Here is a 25,070-nt window from a genome sequence, read left to right as displayed (position 1 = left end):
ATATCAAATAAGCTAAAAAGCCAGTTCTTGCTTGTAAATGTACTGTAATGTAAAAGTGTCAGCAGTTTGATAGATCCAGTCCTTGATTTTGCTATTTAAACCGAATCATGATCATTCATAGCGTCGGGACGCTTGATCATCTCCCTAATGCCGTGTCATTTCCATAATGCCATAACTCCCCATCCGCAACGCCTCTGATTGTCCCGAACTTGATGTTGACATTTTCACTCCCTAAAATTCTTGCCGTGCGGCCTACTCCCTATTAGCATATAGAGTAGACATCGCAGTCCTCGCAACATTGTACGAGGACAAAGGGAGAATAACTCGAGCTGGTATCGTTCGATATGAAACCTGTCGGCTGGCGTTATGTAACCGCAAGGTGGCGGTGAATATTGATTCGCCACGGAGGGAAAATAAACACCCGCACGATACTATGGAAATATACACACAGCCTTTAAGCTGACTTCTGTGTGTGTGTGTGTTTGTGTGTGTTTGTGTGTGTGTGTGTGTGTGTGTGTGTGTGTGTGTGTGTGTGTGTGTGTGTGTGTGTGTGTGTGTGTGTGTGTGTGTGTGTGTGTGTGTGTGTGTGTGTGTGTGTGTGCTGTCTTTCTAGCTCTGTCTGATGCCAGGCAGTCAGCCCCATTCTGCCATGTCCGTTGTTCTCTTTGTGAGCCTGTGGTAGGGGGGGAGGGAGAGGGGGGGAGAGAGAGAGAGAGACTTAGCAAAGGTAGCCCGTCTCAGCCTGCACATGAACCCGCTCTTCACTTTTATTTCGCTCGTCCTTCTCCTCCCACAGCTCCCTGTGTGGTCTGCTGTGGTCCGCTGTGGTCCTGTGTGTTAAAGTATTGAATGTGAACAAACATTCTTCTGGCGATATGAAATGACTCAATGGGCTGTCTCGATCATAACATTTTAGTGGGTTTGATTGCCTTTTATGTTCATTTTTGTGGCCATCATAGAATTAGGCATTATACGCATCCACCTCAGGAGGAAAAGCCATGAGAACTAATAACCACTGTCATTATTGTAAAATAACCCCGACAGGTTGATGTCAGGACTAGTATCACTCTGAAGGCTGTTCATTTGGGATAATGACCGGCTCGCTGCACATTATCCTGCTTATTACATGGCTACTTACTAATAATATAATACTTTGAGAACGAATATTGTTTTGAAATTATTTTATAACTAGTAACTAGTAAGCCTAGTGTTATGACTAGTATGCCCAGTGTTATAACAAGTTATCCTAGTGTTATAACTACTGTAGTATGTCTAGTGTTATAACTAGTAAGCCGAGTGTTATAACACTCAACATACTACAGTAGTTATAACTAGTAAGCCTAGTGTTATAACTACTGTAGTATGTCTATTGTTATAACTAGTAAGCCTAGTGTTATGACTACTGCAGTATGTTTAATGTTATAACTAGTAAGCCTAGTGTTATAACTACTGTAGTATTTCTATTGTTATAACTACTGTAGTATGGCTAGTGTTATAACTAGTAAGCCTGGTGTTATAACTAGTTAGCCTAGTGTTATAACTACTGTAGTATGTCTAGTGTTATAACGAGTAAGCCTAGTGTTATAACTACTGTATTTTGTTTAGTGTTATAACGAGTAAGCCTAGTGTTATAACTACTGTATTTTGTTTAGTGTTATAACTAGTAAGCCTAGTGTTATAACTACTGTATTTTGTTTTGTGTTATAACTAGTAAGCCTAGTGTTATAACTACAGTATTATGTTTAGTGTATTAACTGGTAAGCCTTGTGGTATAATCACTGTAGTATTCTAGTGTTATAACTACTGTAGTATGTCTAGTGTTATAACTACTGTATTATGTCTAGTGTTATAACTAGTAAGCCTGGTGTTATAACTACTGTAGTATGTCTAGTGTTATAACAAGTTATCCTAGTGTTATAACTACTGTAGTATGTCTAGTGTTATAACTAGTAAGCAGAGTGTTATAGCACTCAACATACTACAGTAGTTATAACTAGTAAGCCTAGTGTTATAACTACTGTATTTTGTTTAGTGTTATAACTAGTAAGCCTAGTGTTATAACTACAGTATTATGTTTAGTGTATTAACTGGTAAGCCTTGTGTTATAATCACTGTAGTATTCTAGTGTTATAACTACTGTAGTATGTCTAGTGTTATAACTACTGTATTATGTCTAGTGTTATAACTAGTAAGCCTGGTGTTATAACTACTGTAGTATGTCTAGTGTTATAACGAGTAAGCCTAGTGTTATAACTACTGTATTTTGTTTAGTGTTATAACTAGTAAGCCTAGTGTTATAACTACAGTATTATGTTTAGTGTATTAACTGGTAAGCCTTGTGTTATAATCACTGTAGTATTCTAGTGTTATAACTACTGTAGTATGTCTAGTGTTATAACTAGTAAGCCTAGTGTTATAACTACTGTATTATGTCAAGTGTTATAACTACTGTAGTATGTCTAGTGTTATAACTAGTAAGCCTAATGTTATAACTACTGTAGTATTTCTAGTGTTATAACTACTGTAGTATGTCTAGTGTTATAACTAGTAAGCCTAATGTTATAACTACTGTAGTATTTCTAGTGTTATAACTACTGTAGTATGTCTAGTGTTATAACTAGGAAGCCTAGTGTTATAACTACTGTATTATGTTTAGTGTTATAACTAGTAAGCCTCATGTTATAACTACTGTAGTATGTTTAGTGTAATAACAAGTAAGCCTGGTGTTATAACTACTGTAGTATGTCTAGTTTTATAACTAGTAAGCCTAGTGTATAACTACTGTATTATGTCTAGTGTAGTAACTAGTATGCCAAGTGTTGTTGCTACTATGCCTTGTGTTGTAATTAGTGAGCCTTGTGTTATAACTAGTAAGCCTAGTGTATAACTACTGTATTATGTCTAGTGTAGTAACTAGTATGCCAAGTGTTGTTGCTACTATGCCTTGTGTTGTAATTAGTGAGCCTTGTGTTATAACTAGTAAGCCTAGTGGTATAACTACTGTAGTATGTCTAGTGTTATAACGAGTAAGCTTAGTATTGTAACTAGTATCCCTAGTGTTATAACTAGTAAGCCTAGGTTTATAACTAGTATGTCTAGTTCTATAACAAGTATGTCTAGCGTGCTGCAACAGCAAAGCTTCTGCTCAGAAAAATAGTCCCCAACAATGGATAACGCGAGATAACACTGCAACAACATGGAGACCTGTTCAGCCTACAACCAAAACAACTTTGACCCACATATGACAAACCTCATTAATGTGAAAGTGGACGTATCCGCATTCATCTCTTAAAGTCTTCCATTGTAGTTTCTATGTAGCGCCACAGCATGTCGCTGCTAGCTAGCGTTAGCATTAGCATGAGAAACGTTGGCCATTAAACCAGCGGAGAAGTGGTTGCCCGTGAAAATGGTCAATATTTTGAAATAATTGACCATCGCCCGCTACACTGACCGATCGGAACGGAGTATTCCACAGAGCCGTGTAATAGATCTGCGAAGTCGAAGCAGCTGGGGGGCACGGTGGAGTGCTGCTCTTCGGGAGATGACCCCCATACGACTGGCACAAAGCGTTACTACCACTCTGCCTCCCGCTCTACTTCTCTGCGTATCACCTGGCAGCCGGCTCTCCTTTCACTTCCCTCACGCCTCCTTCCTCCGGTTTAGCTCGCATGAACACACTGCAACTACCGCAGTGGTAGATTCTGAGGACTGTCGGAACGCTGATTCCGCCTCACTCCTTCAGCGAGAGAAATCCCTGCCGTACCCGGTCATTACCCCGCCTCCAAAAAGAAGTCTTCCCCCGCGGTTCCTCATCCTTCAATGGCCGTCTTTGTGTTTTCTCCAGACAAATGCGTCGGCCAGGCCTCCTTCGCCCCCTTCGGCCCGGGTTAGACGAGGGTGGGATCTGGAGGAAATCTTTCTTATTCCTTACCCGCTTCGGCGGCGGGGTAGTCATTTTGGAAGTGGCAGGGATTTGATGCGTAGCAGGGCATTTCCCAGAGCGTTTAAAGAAAGCCATGCAGCGCTCTGACTCATCTCTCTGGATTAAAGTGTGCGTTTGGTCGCTGCCGTTTCTTTCGACTTTCCCAGGGATTGTTTTCACGGCGGCCACAATATATATTAAGTTTTATAGACCTCAAGACACTCTACACGCTCCCTTTTCCTGGTGTGAAACCCGTTTGATCGATTCTTCTTCCTATCCACCAACCTACACCCGTTCTGAGTCGTAGTTTACCAGCATTTGGAATCCAAATTGAGCGATTTAGACGCGTGTGTGTGTGGGTGTGTGGGTGGTAATGAGTAATGCCTCTCAGCCCATCTATATTCATAGTGAAGGCTGTGTGTTTATTCATCAATGGCCACTCCAGCACTATTGGCAGGATAATAAATGCTGATGGAATTCACTAAGAGGTTGCTTGTCTGCAGTATAAAATGTTGTCCTTCACTGATATATACCATTTATTTGCATTTTAGGTCTTTTGGCGATTTTTGTTGTGAGAAAATGACACGTTAAACACAACTTGCAAATGCTTAAAGACAAATTTGTCACTGCAGAATTGTGTAAATTGCAAATATAGAAGTACCAACACATTCATGTGTGTTGGTTAAAGTGGTAATCCGTAAAATTATGTTGTCCAAAAAAATCCCATATTTATCTTTTTTTAAGGTGCCACTAACTTTATAAGAACCAGATATTTGATGTATTTGCATTGTGCATGCTCCTCTATACGCTGTTTTCATTGTTCGTGACGGGGTCCGCCACTCGCAAGAAGTGAAAGGCAGTGGCTTTCATAAAGCAGCCTCGTTAGTGTGGTCAGTGGGCTTTCAATATGGATGAACTTTCACAAAAAGAACTGCACCCTCCAATGGAAAGAATATCCCTGCCACCTCAAGCGGCCAAGAAAAAAAAAATAATTATAAGAGGACAAAAGTGCCATCCACCCAACACAGACGATTTTCGGATTACCACTTTAATGTAATCCAGGGGTTACACAAAACAGCACTGAGTGGAGTGGATTATTGTCGAATTTGCATTAGCAGGAGTGTCAACGGGCCGTGCCCTGTGCGTGTCCTGTGTTTCAGACGGACTGTGGAGCTGCGACGACCCCAAGGTGCTGAAGCTGGGGGTCCTGCCCGTCAAGGCCCTGCTGGCTGTGGAGGAGCACGTGTGGGCCTCGTCAGGGGGCCAGGTCTTCATCATCAGCACCCACACACACTCCGTGGAGGTACGTCACGCTGTCGCCGACGCCATTGAGGGGGGGGGGGGGGGGGTGTGTGTGTGTGTGTGTGTGTGTGTGTGTGTGTGTGTGTGTGTGTGTGTGTGTGTGTGTGTGTGTGTGTGTGTGTGTGTAGTCTTCCTGTGGAAATCTCGCTGGAAATAAGCGAATGAAATATGGGGGCACAGTCAAGCTCTTAAGCTTTGTAGGAAAGTCTGGACTCTCGATACAGTGAAATGAAAGTCTTTTTTTTTTTTTTTTTTTCTCTCTCTCTCTTCCCCCACCAGAGTGTATTATTGCTCGTATCTGCACAAATCATTTGGTCAAATCCACATCAGAGGGAAGCGGGGCAAAATTATTTTCATTCCACATCACGCACGGCGCTGAACTCTGCAATATCAAGTTTTATGAACCTGTGACTGTGCCGGTGTAATTTATATATATATTTTTTTACCGAAAGCGAGATGATCCTCCGTCCGTGTCCCTGTGATGTTCCCTCTCCGTGGCTCTGCAGGCGTGGGAGTATTGGCACGCATGACGTAGCGTGCAGCGCTGTGGGATCCATTATGATGGTGAAGTAGCATCCCACACTGCCGAGCAGAATTTAGCGATTTACACTGAAATATCCACGGCGCTGGGGACTTGCAGGGTAGAAAGCTGTTGTGTGAGTCTCGTCTAAAAAGTAGATTTTGCTCATAATGATTTTGACAAATCGAAAACTAAATTAACGGAAAGGACTTCACGTCATTTGCCGTTGACATTCAATAGTGGTCATTTCTCACTTTAACTAGAAGCCTCAAGCCACTTACAGGGCAATTGCCACTGTGCCAGAGAACCGAATTCCCCTGATCAGAGTAGTCAAACGGGAGAAGAAAACTAGGAGGAGAAAGAGATATTAAAGCTTATATTATGTGGATTTCCAAAGGGTTTATTGAGACATATTGCAGTAAACGTATGATGAAGAGGTGGTAGTCACCTTCATTTATTCATATTTACAATTGAGCATGGAGCACTGCTCTCTTCATATTTAAATAGATTTTGATGCGCAATGAAGCTCCCTCGTTCACCATGGAATGCAAAGTTCATCAGCGATGTCCTCTGCTCCAGAAGCTTTGGCTGTTTTGTCATCTGAAAGTTGTGTTGGGATTGCTGCTGTGATAAATTGCCAAAAAATATAAAATCCCTTCTCCTTTTTATCTCCCAATTGCTAGGTCACGGTCGGGGAAAATTGAAATCTAAGCAGCCATTTTAAATTTTCCAGTTTGATCGTCCTGGTCCTCACATGGTTTATTTAATGAATCCGGAGTGAATGGACTTAGCGGGGTTAATAAGGAATCGACCTAATCGCGCTGCCTTTGTCACCTCTGGTTGCCCCTCAAGGCAGCTAATCATATTAAAGGGCCTCTAGTAGGATATGGTGGGGTCCTAATAACCCCACCCACCCCCACTTCCTTCCTTCTGTTCTTTTCTTAAAATATCCTGAAATGTCGATGGTGTCTCCGCGTCTCCGTTTTGTCCCGTTCGGGACGAGAAGCACCTGCCCGGCAGCCAGGAATAGAACGCTCCTCCTCTCCTCTCCCACACGCACCCACTCATAATCTGGTTATCCCTATTAAGCTCATTACGGACCACCTGTCTGTCTCTCGCTCGTTGCCTGTCTCTCTCTCGGTCCCTCACCGAAAGTTTACAATAGGCCCCGGGGCGGAGACTTGGAGGGAGACGAGATAACGGACAACGCAGTGATTGAGAGGTCAATGAAAATATCAATCAAGGACGTTCCCATCCTAAAACGTGGGACAGAGCTTTACGTTCCTGCCCTTCATCCTGCCAGCAGACACTTGTGAATGGGCTCCGCTCGGCCAGATACAGCTCCACCCACGCCGGTGCACTGTGTGTGCGCAGGATGTGCGGAGCGATTATGTAACCGGCCGTAATGGAGCGCTGCCAAAACTTCACTGAGCCCAGAGCCGAGCGTTAAAACAGTCCTTAGCCCCCTCAAATGAATATTACTGTTTCGACTCGAACCAGTCAGCGCAGTGGAAATAGAGGACTTAAGGAGAAGACTTAAGAGCACGATCCCACAAGTGGAAATGGATTCATCAGAGCCTGTTAAATTATATGAAATACTCTCACATAGTTCTTTGTCTACGCTGGACATCCCCATCAGTCCCAAACTCATTCGTATCCCACCTGAATAAACATCTTGCCAACTTCTGGCAGACGGCCATAATTACAATAAGAGTTATTTTAGTGGAAGGTGTTGTTGTTGTTGTTGGCAAAGAGCCGAACGGGCCCCGGACGGCGACATTGAATGGGCTTCTGTAGGCTAAACAGATTGGGTCACTGGGGAGCCCAATCTTCTCATGAACCTTGTCCCCACTTGTTATCTGGCTCAGTGTGCAGCCGCACAAAGACAGTTTTGAACGTATATTGGGAGATAACATCTTTAAAGTGTACATTCTTACAGTACATAAAATGGACTTTACTTGTACAACTTGTTTTTATGCAGTCAGTGCAGGTTCTAGTGAACCCCACACACCAGTTCACGCACATGATTGTACACGATTGTTAGTTCATAACATCACATCACAGCCAAATACCGGCTTTAATAATAGAGGTTTTATATCAAAATGAATTTCAATCACGAGGACGGCGAGTCTGTTCAGTTTGGAGTGTTTTTATTTTAACTTTTATTGAAGTCCGCTCGAGACCATTTTGAAAAAAAGAGAACAGAGGCTGCCTTTCCCATGAGCGCCCCGTTGTTTGCGAGATGTATGGCGGTGAGGTAACGGCGTCGTTGGTTGTTGCTATGTGATTGTGGCTCTCCCGGTCCGTGTGCCCCGAGGGGAATTAAAAATATTGAACTTGCATTTAATCTTCTCGCTGTGGAGCGCAGATGCCGCCATGTTCACCGCGTTGCCAGGGAGATTAACAGCTGAGTTGTAAACCTATTTTCAACTCTAGTCAGTAGCCGCTTGTACTCTGTGCAGCAAATTGCTGCTGTGCATTGTTTACTGTGAAATCCTTTTGTTATTAGAGAAATAAAGCAATGGAAGAGCATCTGTATTTCTGAAATAAGTGTACCTCTTCAGCGTTTATGCTACAGTAAATGAGGTGAGTGATTATCGGCGGTTGACGTCCTGTCCCTCCTCTCCCTCCCCAGAGGAAGCTGGAGGCCCATCAGGAGGAGGGGATGGTGGTGTCCCACATGGTGGTGGCCGGAGTGGGCATCTGGATCGCCTTCAGCTCGGGCTCCGCCCTGCGCCTCTTCCACACGGAGACCCTGGAGCACCTGCAGGACATCAACATCGCCACGCCTGTGCACAGCATCCTGGCCGGTAAGCAGCATATGCCTCCATGGAATTTTAACCGGAGTGGACTGAAACCCCAAACGACAGACCAGTCCGCCATGGACGTCCATTGAACAACAACCCAGAAAAAAACCCAAAAAACTTTGTTGAGGTTTCTGAGAAATTTAACACCTTTCTGCCGCGTCCAGCTTTGTGGGTTGTGGTTGTGTAACTGTGATCCTCTGCTCTTTCCACCAAAAACCACCGCCTCTCTCTACTCTTTCGGGCCGCACTTGAGTCACTCGGTGAACGTCCAAACCCTTTGAACAAACTGCCGTGCACCATGACCTCATGTGTTTTCAGACGGCTGTCTCACTATGTGCCTGTCTGTAATCAGCTGACGTCAGCCTAGGTGCTCGTCAGGGACGCTTTTATTATGGCAGGTTTGTCATCCTCCTCCTTTGTCTAAACAAGTGACCTTACAGCCTGTCATTGTGTCGCAGCCTCCATTCACCGTGTACCTTCGGAACCCTTTCGGCTCGCCGTGGTATAAAGGTTATCTCGCGTAAACCTAAACTGCGACGTCGATTTGAATGGGGTCCCTTCAGCGCGCCGGAACTACCTCCGTCCTCAATCACATTCCAGTGCGGTGATTACGTGAACTGATTAAAGATGGCCTCCCCTGAGGATTCAGTTTCATTACAATCCTTCATTCCGGCGTAATGGTGATGGATAGTCGCCTCTACTGGGCTCCGAGGAGAGAATAAGGTAGCGGAGGTCAGCTTGTTATGATTGACACCTGGAACGCGGCTCACGGTCCACGCTGCTTCCTTGTTTTCTCTCTGGGATAAGGCCTGGATGAAGTACAAACACTGGGTTGAGCTGTATTTAGTAATGGTTACTCTTCATCATGCGTGTGCCAAAAGAGAGTGTCGTAATCCCCCTTAAGTGGGGTCACGACACTCACACACACACACACACACACACACACACACACACACACACACACACACACACACACACACACACACACACACACACACACACAGCTTTGAAGTATGTTTTCCTGGCCGTCGCTTAGATTTGTTGCCATGGCATCACGGTTACAGTCATGCAACAGTCATTGTTTTGTTTGGTTTGGATTTTCCCGCGTCGTCAGCTCCGTCTCTCCGTGGCCTCGAGCCAGACGCACCGGTGTCCCTTTTTCCCCTCTTCGGACGGAAACGTCCCGCGGCCAGCTGCGACGGAATGTGTAATCTGCCGTTTGACATCGGCCTCCGAACCACTATAATCTGCCCGCTTCTCCTCTGGAGCCTCCCTTGGCCTTAAATATCACCACACGCAACACTTCTACGCAGATAAACACCGGCCAAATGACACACATACAGGCAGCCTGGCAAGATGGTGGTTGGGTTTTTTTGTTTTTCCTTGTAAAGAATTCCGCTTTCTTTGGTCACCGAGGCCAGATTTGTACGGCGGGATCGCCGCCGCTTTCGCCTCCTTTTCAGTCGTTCCGTGTGGTTCTCCGGTCGTCTCCTGAAGGGCTCCGCTGACGCTGTCACACAGTTAAATCTCAACAGTCTGTGACAGCAGAGTCTGGGCCTCGCCCTTGAAGCGGAGATGTACAGTGACAGGATGAGACTCCTCCGGTGTGTTCCTCTGCGGTTGGGATGGATCGACTGTAGTGACAAATTTGTGCATTCTGTGGTGGCCACTGGTTTAATGTGTGTTTTAACTATGTTTTTGTATTTTCTTTGCATGCCCGCTAGAAAGCAAGAGTGTTTGTGTTGTGTGATGTGGTCAGTCAGTATCGACTAGCCTGCAGTGGTTCCACACTGTTTTAACAAGCAGTGCTTTCATTTGACCCATTAGCTCAGACTATGTGATCGCTGAGTAACTGTTGTTCTTGCCAACTTGTAAACATTGCAATAATAAGTGATATTAGTTTACAGTGCTAGTGGAAAGCATATGTCAAAGTTGGGTAAATGTGTGCTTCAATAGGCAAACTGCATATTTCCGATGATGTAAAAAAGAAATAATAATAAAAAAAAAAAAATTTATAACAGATGCCACCAACAATGATATAATTGTTCCGTTGCCCAACATGACCTTCCCTCCGAGACATATTAAATTATATCAGCAAAATATGATTTCTGGCCAAGAAAACTGTAATTCATGAAAATTTGCTGCCTTTAGTTTTGTTGGTAGACTTTATTAAGGAGCTTTTTTTTTTTTTTTTTTTTTTTAACAGTAAAACAGTATTTTGTTTTAGCAAGGGTTAGTACAAAGATCTACTCAAGATGTGTGTTCACCACGTGGCACCAGTCTGGTTAGATGGGATTCCTTTATCCAAGGCCTTTCTAAGTTGTCCCTTACTCTACTCAAGGTTTCATGTTAGACGTGTCAGACAATGTGTCAAGACTATGATTTAGCTCTATGTCAATAATGAGGTTGACTTATTAACCTGCTCTTTGTGACTGTCACACAGCAAACAATACAGTTTTACACTCCTTTTGAAGGGAACGCTAATAGAGTTTTTATTTGAAAGGCCGCCATGGGAATGCCAGTGACTGGCTAAACACGCAGACCAATGGGTCTCCTTGGAAATGCACCATGGTTATCAGTAGAGAACGCAGAATGCTCTGCATAACTACATTCAGGAGACCTTGCAGTCACCATTCCAATATCGGGGGTTTTGGTGGCAGAAGTAGTTGGAGGCCAATGTTCCATCCAGATGTGAATGATAAAGCTACCCAGCTCCGGGACCTCGGTGCCTGCACTAACTAATAGAAGCCATACAGCCCCAGAGGAAGCTGGTTCTGGGAAAGAAAAAAGAAAAACCATCACACATGAAAGCCCTTCGCCTCCAGGCCTTGCTACTTATGCCACTGACCCGTCATGGTTATCAGAGGAAGTGAGCGCCATCGCCACAGCCATTTCCCCCCACCAAGAATTGTTCTTGGCCAAACCACCGGCTTCCCCCGGCTTGAGTCAGCCCGAGTGGTTTGGTCGACTGCAGTGCGTTGTTGTCAAGTCCCGTTGATGTGATTTGTCAGAGCAAGTCGAGGTTTCTTTTGATTTGAGCTGTCTTTGTTTCCGATACAGCCATGGCATCCTGCCCACTTGCGTGGCACTTTTTTCTGTGGCGTGTTGCGATCTGCACTTTTCCACAATGTGGCACGGCTGCTGCTGTGAAACAGAGTGAGCGCAAGAATGTGCTGCTTGTGCAAAAAAAAGCCTTGACATAAAGGAAACTGCTTGGGCACAAGAGATTGACTACAATCAACGTGTTTGGGGTAAAGAATAAATGGGGCTTTTAATGTGCCACCCATCCCTCCAAATAATACCTTATGTTTGGATAGAAAGAAGGAATGAAAAGAATCTATTGAAAAAGGCTGCTATATGATCTGGCAGAACAGGACAATTTGTCTGATGAGGCTAAATGGTTACTAATCTGTAACGTATGATTGTCATTATAATTCTGAAGACAGTTTCGGACACATTTTGAGGCAGGGCACTGATCTAGTTAACAATAATCACACCACACTACAGGAGAAGGGAAGACGGGAGGGCGTCGGCTTCGGTTTCCATGTCGCTGCGAAGGGAGCGGCGCTCAACAAGGTGGGGTTATGCTTCTCATGTTCGGACATGTTGGAGCAATTCTTGCCAAACCCCTGATTGCAGGGGGGTAAAAAAAAAATTCTTACTCGGGCACTTAACACATGGAAGTCTTTTAATATGTAATGGCAGTCATTTGGACTGTAGCACGTAGTTACTCTCATTTGTAACAGACCCTTTTGTGGGGATAGGTTTATGGGCTGATTTGGTGCTATTAAGGTTGTTAAGGTAAACCACACCTTTCCCCCTTTACACCGTCCCAAAGTCTCCACTTAGCGTCGTGAGCATACTCCCCCGTGGCGCGTCGCTGGAGGTGTTTCCCGGAGGGTGGACGGTTGTTACGGAAGAGGAGGCTCTGGTCTCCGCAGACCGCTTTTGTCCGCATCGCTCTGACCTAAATAGGCAGTCACGCGGGGCCTAATGGGTGACAAACGTGGGGGTGGGGGGGGCAATAAACAACACCTCCAGACCTCTTTGTTTGTCCGTCGTCGCGGCTTCTTACCTCGACCAGGATGACACTCTAACTGTAGATCCCAAATGAGCCCATTGTGGTCTAATGGGATACCCCCTGGTTTGCAGTTTACCAAAAGTGGGCGGTGAGGAGCTGTTTTCACCTGGAGGCGAGGATCCAGTCTCCTCGCGTCCTGCTGGGCTATTTCAGGCCCGGTGTATGGACGGTGATGTTTGGGATGTGTTTTCTCCCTCCCGCCGCGGGTTGACGGGACTAAGTGCGGATCAAAGCCGCGCTGCCTCATGGGGTCGGGGCCAGAGTCTGGCCATGTTGACGCTCTCCCCGGGTTTATTTTAGTTCACCCTGTGGGTGGGGAACTCCAAATATTATGAAAGGAGGAAGTTGAGCAAGAGCCACCAGCAAGCAGTCTGCGCCTCTGCTAACCGTGGGCCCTCCATTATACGCACATGTGAACCATTCTCGGGGGGGCCCGTCTATCTGGCTGGCTGCTTTCCTGGAAGTAAGGAAATCAGTTGTGGCGTGTGTTTGCCCCATGCGAGGGGTGACGGGGTCACCTGCAATGATGGAGGGCCCAGGCAGAGAGATCAGTGATTTCTCCTCAAGTCCAGGAGGATCGCTTATGGGGGAGCCAACGCTAGTCAGGCTGTTTAGCAGTAATGACTCATGACGCTCTCACCTCCCACGGAACCTCGACTCAAAGCTGTTATTGCAAAACTGCAGTTTCCTGTTGAAATTCGAATCATCCTCCCCTTTCCTCCGGCAACCTGAATAACCATGGGACGGTAAGGTATTCCAGTTGTAACGTGCGGGGATGGGACAGTCAGAGTGGAGCGCCAAGTTCCTCATAATAAGTCACTGAACACAGGCTGCCTGTGCGGCCGAATGTGTGCCCAGCCCAGAAAGGTGCCGCTATCTTGACAATTCCCGAGTTTATGGTCCAAAGAGTCCTCGACAATGCAGACACACATCTCCCTAACCAGGAGGGAATGCCAAAACACAGATCAAAACTTTTTTTTTTTCAACCGTATTCATGAATAGAGGCAGAGATGCTCACTTAATTACTGCATTACGCTTCGCTCATTCTGTTGTGTAACGCTTTTGTGTTTGTTTGTTTGACTCAGACCGGACCATAATGGTGCCCTTTTATATCCGCTGAAAGGCGCGTTTTGAAAAGAGCCCCAGCTTACTTACCCCAGCTCCTCTTTACATAGGATGCCCTGGAGACAAATGGCCGTTTAACCTTATCTCTGCTGTAATGCCGCCCTCCCACCTTCCCCTGCCACACTGTGCTTAAGACTGCTGAAGTAGCCTATTAACTACCTGCGTTATCTGGGTTTCCAGGGAACACAAGAGCCCTTGTTGGTAATGTATGTCTGTGTCCACCTGTACAAGAAACCTTTGATAGCTGTTTCAGAACAGCCATGTGGGCCAAGTACCTTCAGCGAAACGGGACTTTAGCGTCTTTTTCGCGCCGAGCTAAGACGTCGGCCGTTGTCATTGTGTGTCGGCAGGGAACCAGAGGGTGTCAGTGAGCAGTCTGCTAGTGTGCCACGGCCTGCTCCTCGTGGGGACCAACCTGGGAGTGACGGTGGCCCTCTCGGTGCCCAGACTGCAGGGCATCCCCAAGGTCACAGGTAAGAATTGACGCCGGCCCTTCCTCAGCGCATCACAAAAGCAGATGGTTTTATGGAGAGTGTTCCATAGAAGGAACTTCTACAACAGTTATGAGCCTGTTTTAACTTCACCAGAGGTTCTTTGAGGTTAATTTGACTTGGTAATTCCAGACAATATTAGCCCTGGCACTTATTGTGAAGTGTTTCTATAGGTCGTGGCATGGTGTCCTTCCATGCTCACAATGGACCAGTCAAGTTTCTCACCATGGCTGCCGCAGTTTGCAACCGCCCTCCTGGAGCCCTCAACGCCGGTCCGACCTCGCAGCCGCACAACGCTGAGGATGGAGAGAAGCCCCCGGACTCAGCCCCGGCTCCTCCTCCCCAGGGACGGGGCGTGTGGCTGGGGGAGGCGGGCTGCACCACCATGGCCCTCCAGGACTCATTCTCTAGCTCGTCGTGCGGCAGCCTGGCCCCGTCCCAGGGCTCCCTGGAGCACGGGCCTGAGGACGGGGCCCTGTACGACCTTCTGCACGACCCGGCGCACCACCACCACCACCAGAGGGGCCGGCGCTCCAGCAAGGTGGATGTCAGCTCCCTGCTGGTGGTCTCCGGCGGCCAGGGCCACCGCCGGGTCAACAGGAAGGCCAAGCCGATGCGCCACGAGGACACCACCTCCACCATCATGGTCTGGCAGATCCCCTTGCTCAACATGTGACTTCAGAGAGCGAGCGAGAGATGAACTAACTGTTGTGAGGTGACTCGACTGACACGAACAACCAATTGGAAAGAAAAAATATCTTCAATCAATATTATTCGCCTTATCATATAAGGACAATAAACCAGTTTGTGTCTTGCCGCTGCAGTCAGCTGATAACCAAGGCCGAGACACACTGTACGGAATCACTCTTAACTTGCTGTTGTCAGTTCAGCACCAGGCTTTTCCACGACCTCCCCGCGGCGGTTCGATGGACGTATTGAGGGACTTACTGTGCACATGGTGGAGTTGGACAACAAGGGATCGATATAACCACTTAATGAGGAGGCGTCTGCCAACCGGCATCCAGGTGGACTATTTCATTTTTAATGAAGAACAAAGTCCTGTTCAAATGGATGGACACTCAAATGTCATTAATTTTACACTTCCTGAAAGTATTGTGGTCTAATAACAGGTCTAATATATTGCATTCTCACATTAGATTTTGTGCCGTGCCAGTTGACTGTATACAATTACAGTATTGAAACCAGTGTTGAAAATGTACGTTGGCTATTAGACTATAAATATATATATATATTTTTTTCCCTGCCTGTGAAGAGGGGGAAGCATTATTGAGACTTTGGCCCTATTCTTTTGAAGCTTTATCATTAGAAAGATGGAGGTTTTGGTTAAAACGTTTCTTTTTTTCTATTTTTATTCATCGTTCATGGCAAGTTTAGCGTTCATGAGATGTGTCTTTGCGTTTGAGGTCAAGCGGTCCTACGTTTAGGGGGGGAATCATTTTCATTTTTTTAAATCTTTTTTTTTTTTTTAATTGGTACACTGAAGAGAGTGTGGTCCTGGCGTAGAGGAAAAAAACGACCCAAGAGGAGGTTTATCGATGACTGAACTAGTATGTCAGAGGCAGAGTGTTCCTGGCTGGCCAGGTTCGTACGACGTGGATGAGGAAGGCGTGGAACCAGGAGAGATCTGTTTATTGGTATGATTCGTTTCTTTGTTATACTTTTTTTTTTTTGTTTTTTTTTACACTTACAAGGTATTTAAAAGAAAAAATAAGATAAAAATGCTTTACTTTTGTCTCATTCTTTATATATTGCTGAAATGTATATTAACAAATACATAAACAATATTTCATTCAGAAACTTGTTTTTCCCCAAATCATTTCAGTTTTTTTTATTTCACCGTGTCGACATTTTGTGGCCGTCTGGAGTAGGGGTTCTCAACGTGGGGTCCGGGGGACCTCTCAGGGGTACTTCCAGAGGTTCCAGGTGGTCCACGGCAGAATGAATAAACGGTTGAATTTACGAGACGTTTGCAACCATTATGTAGAATGACCGTCTTGATCCTCGTTTCACTGGCATCTCCCTAAATGTTTGGTGCAGGCAGGCGTGGAATTTTGGAGGACGACGCCGTCCTGGCTTTGAGCGCTCCAGACACAAGGCCGTGCGCCGCGCACTGCGGTTGCGTCGGCGCATGCCTGGACCGGCGCCGCGCCCGGGGGGGGGGGCCGACGGGAGAGTCCAGGACGATCACCCACCCCGCACACAAAACTCTGCCTCTCCTCCACTTCTCCTGCCGCCGCACAGTCGGGGGCAGCCGTTTCAGCCGGGCCGACTTTCGCCGACGCCCACGTTACGCAACCCGGCCTCCGTATTATCGTCTGTTCTGACACAAATCCACATGGAGGGGGGAAAAGGGAAGGTTCAAGGTTTCGATGGCTCTTCGTTTCCAGACCCGGAGGGGTTTCCTTTCCGTCAATAATCACAAGCTTTTTCCCCCGTGCTGTAATCCACCGTGCCCCTGCATGTCTCCAAATATTTACCGATCTGATCCGCCAATACTGAGCCGCGGTAACTAAATACCGACGTGTGTTTGTTCTGTCTATTACCCCCGGGCTGGCTGACCCGGTGACCCGCGGTTATCTAAGAACTGAGGTTGTATTTCACATATCTGCTGGTTTGACTCTGTTACTTAGTGGGGATTTTTTTTGTTGTTGTTTTTTTTTTCTTCAACCCTGGGGTTTCCATGGAGATCTGTGTTTGTCTCTTTCTGGAATAGTCCTTTTTGTTCTCGGAATAACCAGCATCAAATGTGCCCCGCGGAAGCTGGGCTCTACTCTCGCTTGCAGGTAGGGTGGTGGTTATCTTCAGTTCTCCTACGTGTGAAGGCCGTCATTTGTAACAGCGGTCGGTGTGGTCCCCAGGTCCTTGTTCTCAGGACGTTTTGTTTCGTGGCACTTTTTTGGTTCACAATCCTTTAAGTAGCTTTGCTTTTGAACAGGTATAGGCGCTGGGCCGACGCCAGGTCATGTTAAAACATGCACCCGAACGTCGCTGCTCGAGCACGACTGCCCGCTGGAAACGAAGTACAATTTATTTATTATAATTTATTAATTTATTAATTTATTAATTAATTTATAATTTATTATAATTTATTACATTTCACTGCATATATGTATGGAAGTATGTATATGTATGTGACAAATAAAAATCTTGAATCTTGAAGTGCGCTACACACTACTCGATCACACTACCGCATCTCTCAAACAATTCTATACAGTTTTTAGAAAATTGTAGTTATGATACAGCGGTGGAAGTACTCAGCCCTTTTTCTAAAGTAAAAAATACAAATACTGTGACATAAAAGTGGCATTACCACAAATAAATGTATACTTGAGTAAAAGTGTTTTGGTACTTACCCTTAAATGTTCTGAGTATTAAAAGTTAAAGTACTTGTCATACAGACCAGTTGATATACTAGAGAGGGTGTGGCTTAGATACTGTACATGCTTACAGGAGGCTAAGGTCCATAGCTGACTGTACTGGAGGGGGTGTGGCTTAGATCCATACTGACACTGTGGATGACTGTTCTGAGGGGGCGTGGCTGACAGCCATACTGACACATTGTAGCCGACTGTACTGGAGGGGGCGTGGCTTGGAGCCATACTGACACACTGTAGCAGACTGGAGTGGGCGTGGCTTGAGCCATACTGACACTGTAGCGGACTGGAGTGGGCGTGGCTTGAGCCATACTGACACTGTAGCGGACTGGAGGGGGTGTGGCTTAGATCCATACTGACACACTGTAGCTGACTGTACTGGAGGGGGCGTGGCTTAGATCCATACTGACACACTGTAGCTGACTGTACTGGAGGGGGCGTGGCTTAGATCCATACTGACACACTGTAGCTGACTGTACTGGAGGGGGCGTGGCTTACAGCCATACTGACACACTGTGGATGACTGTTCTGAGGGGGCGTGGCTTACAGCCATACTGACACATTGTAGCTGACTGTACTGGAGGGGGCGTGGCTTGGAGCCATACTGACACACTGTAGCGGCCTGGAGTGGGCGTGGCTTGAGCCATACTGACACACTGTAGCTGACTGTACTGGAGGGGGTGTGGCTTAGATCCATACCGACACACTGTAGCTGACTGTACTGGAGGGGGCGTGGCTTAGATCCAAGATTCAAGATTTTTATTTGTCACATACATATACATACTTCCATACATATATGCAGTGAAATGTAATACTGACACACTGTAGCTGACTGTCCTGGAGGGGGCGTGGCTTAGATCCATACTGACACACTGTGGATGACTGTTCTGAGGGGGCGTGGCTTACAGCCATACTGACACATTGTAGCTGACTGTATTGGAGGGGGCGTGGCTTGGAGCCATACTGACACACTGTAGCGGCCTGGAGTGGGCGTGGCTTAGATCCATACTGACACTGGATGACTGTTCTGGAGGGGGCGTGGCTTAGATCATACTGACACTGTGGATGACTGTACTGGAGGGGGCGTGGCTTAGATCCATACTGACACACTGTGGATGACTGTACTGGAGGGGGCGTGGCTTAGATCCATACGGACTGGCTGGTGCCGACTGTAAAAACCAAAACGGCTCCAACAGGGAGGAGGGACGGAAGGATGGAGCCGCTGCGCTCCACGCTGTACTGATCGTTTCCTTACGGGAGTGGGAACTCCACCGGACGAGGCTCCCAGGAGGAAATGACTTGGACACCCGTGCGTCCAGGGAGATGTGGAGGGACCGTTCTCCGGCAATCCGCGTCTCTCTCTCCGTGTGGGAATAACAGAGGAGTAAATCAAATGGATCTCCGGTGAAACAGGGATCCGTGCAGCCGGACACGCAGCTCGCCCGGAGCGTTAAAAATCCACCTCCTTACGTAACGAGAACGTGCGAAGGAGCCGCAAGTAGGTCAAAACAAACTGCTGGGAAATGCATTGGAGCCGGCTGGAACAATGCACGCAAACAATGTTATTTATTATTTATTAGGCTTTTTTTATAGATAGGGACGTGTAATTCACACGTTGTCAACTGTTGGGTTTTTGCACGTCCTCTGCCTTTGCATTGGGATTAATTCTCCCATCAATTTGCAGTGGAGCGCAACACCTACTGCGCACGCGCTCTGTGTGACAGGCTCCCCAGGTCTCAATAACGAGAAATAATGGATCAACTGGAATGGAATGTTGCCGTCGGAAAATCCAGCTCTTAATATAAGAATGACGAAAGAAAGGATACAGCACAAAAAAAAAAAAATGCAATAAAAGTAGTCGATATTTCAATATTAATTTATGGATCAGTACCATTTGCCTCTCTACCTCTTTCAATATGCAGCGTGACTGTCGCACACAGTGTAAATCCTGTTTGTTACAGACCCTACCTCGAGTATCTACATATTTGTCTTTAATTTTGCGATACTTTTTTTTTTTTTTTTCTTCTTTTGACATGTTACTGTATGTTCTGTGCGAGCTGGGAGTCACTGACAACTGGACTCACATTCCTCTTAAACAAAGGCTGATTCTTATCTGTGTAATCGATGCAATTAAACGTCGCACAGTGTAAACAAACTGCCGCTGCGGTTTATTATTCTATTTTTTTTTTTTTAATTCACATTATAAGGGAAAGGGCGCCCCTCAGAGTTTGAAAAATGCCTTGACCGATTCAGACATAATTTCCCTCTTTTCATCCCGGGTTTAAAATCCCACTTTGTGCTGCAGGTGGAAAAAGGTGAAGCCGAGTTTACGCCCCGTAGCAACCGTTACACGATGTTCCCTGAAGAGGCGGATCCCCAGCACAGGTGAACCGGTCAATGATGAATGAGAGCCAGAGGCCGGCAGGAGACACCTTCCCCGTGGAGGCGGACGTCATCTTTAACGCCGGGAGCCCCGACGTCGTGTCGGCGGCCGAGGCCGATGGGAGAATATGCCCGGGCCTGCCGGAAAGGGACGGGACCACCCCGCTCATCGGGGGATTCCTGCAGGAAGACCTGGAGTTCGATCCCGCGGCCCCCGTCACGTTTGAGAGGGAATACCTCTTGGACGGCCGCTTGATGGGAAATCACTACTTGGACAATCAAAGGCACCTCTCAAAAGCCAATTGCACCTCCAACGACAAGGGAGGCCCGGAGCTCTGTTTCGGTGTGGACAAAATGAGCTCTGCCCTGAAACAGAACTGCATCAATGGTAAACAGGGCAACGGCGAGAACCACAACGGCGCCAGGGCCAAAGTATCCGACAGCGGGAATTCCTCCGTGGGCTTCTCCCTCCAAGGCAAAGAGGAAACAGCTGGCAGCGCGTCCACTGGAGAGGAGGCTTCCATGAGGGGTCAGTGTCAGATAAGAAACGCTGCCGTCACCTCCTCCGCGGGCCAGGAGACCGCTCCGCCTGACACCCATTGTTTCACCGCTGGCGCAAAGCCAGCTCCGCCCGACCACAGCGCGCTGTTCGGACACTCGGGGCGCGGGGACGGCGGCGGACGGAGCGCCGAAAGTAGGGAGGAGCCCGATCTGGTCATCGAGGTCGGCGGGCAGAAGATCAGCGCTCACAAGTCGGTCTTGGCCGAGAAGAGCGACTACTTCAAAGCCCGTCTGTCGCGGGACATCCTGAAAGTGAAGGGGCTGAGCTACAAGACTTTGTCCGTCTTGATAGACTATGTTTACACCTCGCGGATGAGCGTCGGCAAGGACAACGTGGTGGATGTCATCACGGGGGCCAAGATCCTCCAGATCCCCTGCGCCGTCCAGGCGGCCATGGACTCCATGTCCGAGCAGGTCACCGCGGAGAACTGCTACGAGATCCTGGCCATCGCCAAGAAGCAGCGGCTCAGCGAACTGAAGGAGACCGCCTACCGCTTCATGAGCGACAACTTCCTGCAGGTCCTCAAGGACCCCTCCGTGTACGGCCGCCTGACGGGCTCGGAGAGGGACCTGATCCTGAAGAAGAGAACGGAGGGAAACATGACGCTGATGGTCGCCGAGATCAACGACGTGTTTGACCGCGTGGGAAGCAGGCCGCCCAGTCGCAGCGGCAGTCGACCGCAGAGCCCCCTCTCCGTGGCGTCGTTAGAGGAGAACCACATGATTTACTACTTCAACGAGGCGGGCAACGACTGGAGGCCCCTGACTCTGATGCCCGAGGACGTGAACACTAAAGGCTGCGGGATCTGCACCATGTACAACTATCTGTTTGTGGCAGGCGGGATCAAGGGCTACGGGGACAAGGGGAAGGTGTCGGACAAGGTCTTCTGCTACAACCCCGTCACCAACCGCTGGGCCGAGGTCCGTCCTCTGAACCAAGCGCGTGCGCAGCTAAAGCTGGTGTCCATGGACGGCCACTTGTACGCCATCGGAGGGGAGTGTTTGTTTACGGTGGAAAAATACGACCCTCGCATGGACCGCTGGACTACGGTGGCCCCCTTGCCCAAGGGGGCGTTCGCGGTGGCCCACGAGGCCACCACCTGCAACGGCGAGCTCTACGTGTCCGGGGGCTCCCTCTTCTACCGCCTCCTGAAGTACGACCCCAAGAGGGACGAGTGGCAGGAGTGTCCCTACAACAACAGCCGCAAGAAGTCCACCGACATGGTGGCGCTGAGGAGCTTCATCTACCGCTTCGACGTCAACCGGGAGCAGGGCATCGACGTGTTCAAGTACAACACCATCGTGAAGATGTGGCACGACTGTGCGTCGCAGCGGACGGGCAGCGCCTCGCCCTTCAGGTGCGCCGTGATCGGGCGGTGCATCTACTGCGTCAACAAGAGCCAGACTCTGCGGTTCATGGCGGAGGAGGAGAAGGCCCACTTCGTGGAGGAGCCGCTGCGGGCCCCTCCGGAGGCCAAAGGCGTGCTGTTTCCTTTCGTTCTCAGTTTGGCCGAAAAGCCTGAGAGGGTTGTGTGTTAGCGGCGCGTCCGGGAACGGCACCGCGTCACACGCGACCGGAACAAGCAGGCAAAACCTTATTTACGTCGCTCAGTGTCGGCTTTATCTTTCATTGTGTCCGGCTTACCCGCTTGAAACGGAATGTGCGCATTTGCATGGCGAAGTTTATGTGTCTTCAGTTCAAGCCTTATGAGGAAAAACAACCTTTTCAGTGTTGAACGAATGAATACAACTCGCGCGTCCGACTGTAGACGACAACACGACGGAACCGACCTTAAATCATCGTGTCATTTCCGCGTTCACTTTGGGTTTGGTGCACTTTTTTTTTTCCCCCCACCCCCGATGTCTGTTAGAACAGCTATAAAGGAAACATCTCAAAGGGCAGATCCAGTGCCGCCGGCTGCTTTCGTCTCAACGCCAAGAAACAAGCGGGCGAACGCGAGCCCGTTCCGAAGCTGCGTCGCGACCGCGAAGGAAACGTGAGCCAACGCAGCTTCCCAAACGCCTCATCTCAGCTGCCTTTCGAATCGATGTTGTAAATGTGACACTATGATGAGAGCTACTGTCATCCATCCCTGCACACAAAATATCCCCGCCCTGCAGATCTACGAAGCATGTACCTAGCTGGATGTACGTATCCCGCCGTGTGGGGGAAACCCGGGTCAGTATTCATGTAACACGGCAAGCATGTCCGTGCTCAGTGAGGTGGGGATGGTGATGCGTTGGGTGGATTTTTTTTTTTTTTTATGACAATTTTAAACAGAATGATCGGCAGTGACGGAAAAAAGCCCAACGAGTGTTTACATTAGTGTTCAATATATACTATTTTGGTTGTAATACACAGCGGGTCGGTGTCCCGGCTGTACCTTTACCACGTTTACCAAAGAGGAAGGCAAAACACCGGTGAGGCTATAGAAGTCGGGACATTTTAGTGCGTTAATTTATTAAAAGCGCTCCTTTGACTTTGCCGCGATCATTTCGACCACAATGACTGGAGCAATAGCTTTTTGAGCACTTTCCGGAGGGTTGAGAAGAGCCCATGCACACTGGCTTTTCCCGCCACCGTCATCTTTTCCCATTTGGTTCAGGGAAAACGGCGAATTACTGGAATGCGGCCTCTTCACCCACTTCCCAGAGCGCAGGGGGGTCAAGTCCGGTACGAAGTCACTCCGCAGCACTTACCCCGTCATCTTTCCTCCCGGTTCTCTACTGATTTCACAAAGCCAACGGAGCACACCCTCGTCACATTAGTGGATATAAAAGCCAATCACGCTAAAACTTTATTTTATTTAGATTCAACTGTATTTGTTTCTGTTGCAATAAAAGATCAGTGGGAGTTTTGTGACGCTACAGTGTGGAAGTCGATGAGATGAAATGCTTTTGGTGATGTGGTCACTGTGACTAAGACGAACATGGATGTGGTTCGAGTGTTTGGTATTTTTGCCGGCCGACGTCGGTGTTTTTGATAGACTGGCGATGACTGCTATTTTGATGGATGCTGTAATGATGTAAAAGGCATTTAGGCAAGCGAAGACATTTAACCAACTAACCGTTGGATGCTGTCCAATCTAAGTGCTTCAAATAAAATATTTTGTGTTTGAAAGATATGCTTGTTTTGGTTTTTTTCCTGACACATTGAACTTACCCACTGTTTGAGCTCCTTTGACCATCTCATCGAACACTGCGCTGCCGCCTCGTGGCTGAAGTAACAAGTAACAACAAGATTTTAAAACACATTTTTCCCAGCATAACCAATCCATATACAAGCTGCATTTAATGTCGTTTCATTTCATGTAATTTACACATTTATCATAATGATTTTGTTAAATGTGTGAATTGCAAAGTGAACTACTAAATGACACGAGTCGAGCACAAGTGTCTTTGAACAACAATCCTGGATTTTTTTTTGTTGTTTGATAATGCAAGTTATAGATTCTTGCTATTTTTTTATCCTGTCATATTTTAGCTTGAAACGCGCGCGCGCGCACACACACACACACACACACACACACTGGTTTATTTACTGTATCTTATATCATGAATCAATGGACTCAAACAGAAAGTCTCAGTCACAAGTCAACCCACCACGAAGGTCCCAACACGAAAAGGGCGTGTTTCCTCAATTGTAATTATACTAGAATGTTCTTCTATTTTTGTACTTAGAGGAAAAAATCCAGACGAATCCACGGCAGGAAAGTCTTGTCATGTTATTTTTTTAATTATTTACTTCTTACAGACTTGTGATTGACTTTTAAGATAGACTGAAACATTCACTCTTAAAGTAATGTATCTAAAAGGGAATATTATGGATGTATAACGGATGCACTATTATACATCCCATGTCTGACAGTCAGACATTCCATTTTATAACAATTAACAGAAGATACATCCCCCAAAAAAGTACAATTTCAAATGGCACAAAAGGTAACATTTCATATAATGCATAATGTAATCATTGCTTTTATTTATGTTTTGTATCGCAAAAACATACATTATAAATTGGACAAAAGGTTGTCCTATTCCTAATTATAAACGGATCATTCGCAGAAGATTCAAATGTGTAAACTGGACAACCTTTTGTGCAATTGATAATTGTAAACGAATAAATCAATTTATGCTTGTATATATTTTTGCGATTAAAAAAAAAAGATATACACAGCTTGAGGAGGGGAATAATTCATAAAAAATGTACCCTTTTCCAATTTCCAATTGTATTGTAAAGAAATCGATAAAAAAAATAGTTACAATTTAAAAAAAAATTTAAAAGTAAATTGAACAAAATTTAAATAGTAAAATATATATATATTTTTTTAAATCGGTATCATATGTAATTAACTGATGAAAGGGAATAAAAAACAAATCATCGTCGCGGCGTCATCCCGCCCACGACCCTTCGGACGCGGTCAGCTGACTGTGATCCGCGCATGCGCGGTGCGGTGTGATGGCTTTCAGGGCTGATGGAGGGA

At 46.9% G+C, this 25,070-nt stretch overlaps 2 protein-coding genes across 2 annotated transcripts in view; both read left to right on the top strand.

The window, feature by feature from the left end:
- The window catches only part of arhgef10 (Rho guanine nucleotide exchange factor (GEF) 10), a 64,214-nt gene extending 47,815 nt beyond the window's left edge, over nucleotides 1–16,399 (top strand). The window contains exons 26-29 of the mRNA XM_080012052.1: nucleotides 5,083–5,225; nucleotides 8,380–8,554; nucleotides 14,108–14,230; nucleotides 14,422–16,399. Of these exons, the coding sequence (XP_079868178.1) occupies nucleotides 5,083–5,225; nucleotides 8,380–8,554; nucleotides 14,108–14,230; nucleotides 14,422–14,924 (944 nt within the window). The 3' untranslated portion in view covers nucleotides 14,925–16,399. The remainder of the gene's footprint in view (nucleotides 1–5,082; nucleotides 5,226–8,379; nucleotides 8,555–14,107; nucleotides 14,231–14,421) is intronic.
- Nucleotides 16,400–18,842: 2,443 nt separating this feature from the next.
- Nucleotides 18,843–23,707, top strand: kbtbd11 (kelch repeat and BTB (POZ) domain containing 11). Its single transcript, XM_080012431.1, has 2 exons — nucleotides 18,843–19,141; nucleotides 19,949–23,707. Exon 2 carries the CDS (start codon nucleotides 20,041–20,043, stop codon nucleotides 22,123–22,125), a length of 2,085 nt encoding a protein of 694 aa, XP_079868557.1. The 5' UTR covers nucleotides 18,843–19,141; nucleotides 19,949–20,040; the 3' UTR covers nucleotides 22,126–23,707.
- The last annotated feature ends 1,363 nt before the right edge of the window (nucleotides 23,708–25,070 follow it).

The sequence above is a fragment of the Zeus faber genome (assembly GCF_960531495.2).
Source record: "Zeus faber genome assembly, chromosome: 13".
Taxonomy (NCBI): domain Eukaryota; kingdom Metazoa; phylum Chordata; class Actinopteri; order Zeiformes; family Zeidae; genus Zeus; species Zeus faber.
The sequence above is the reverse complement of the archived record's forward strand: the minus strand, read 5'-3'. Positions and strand labels throughout refer to the sequence as shown.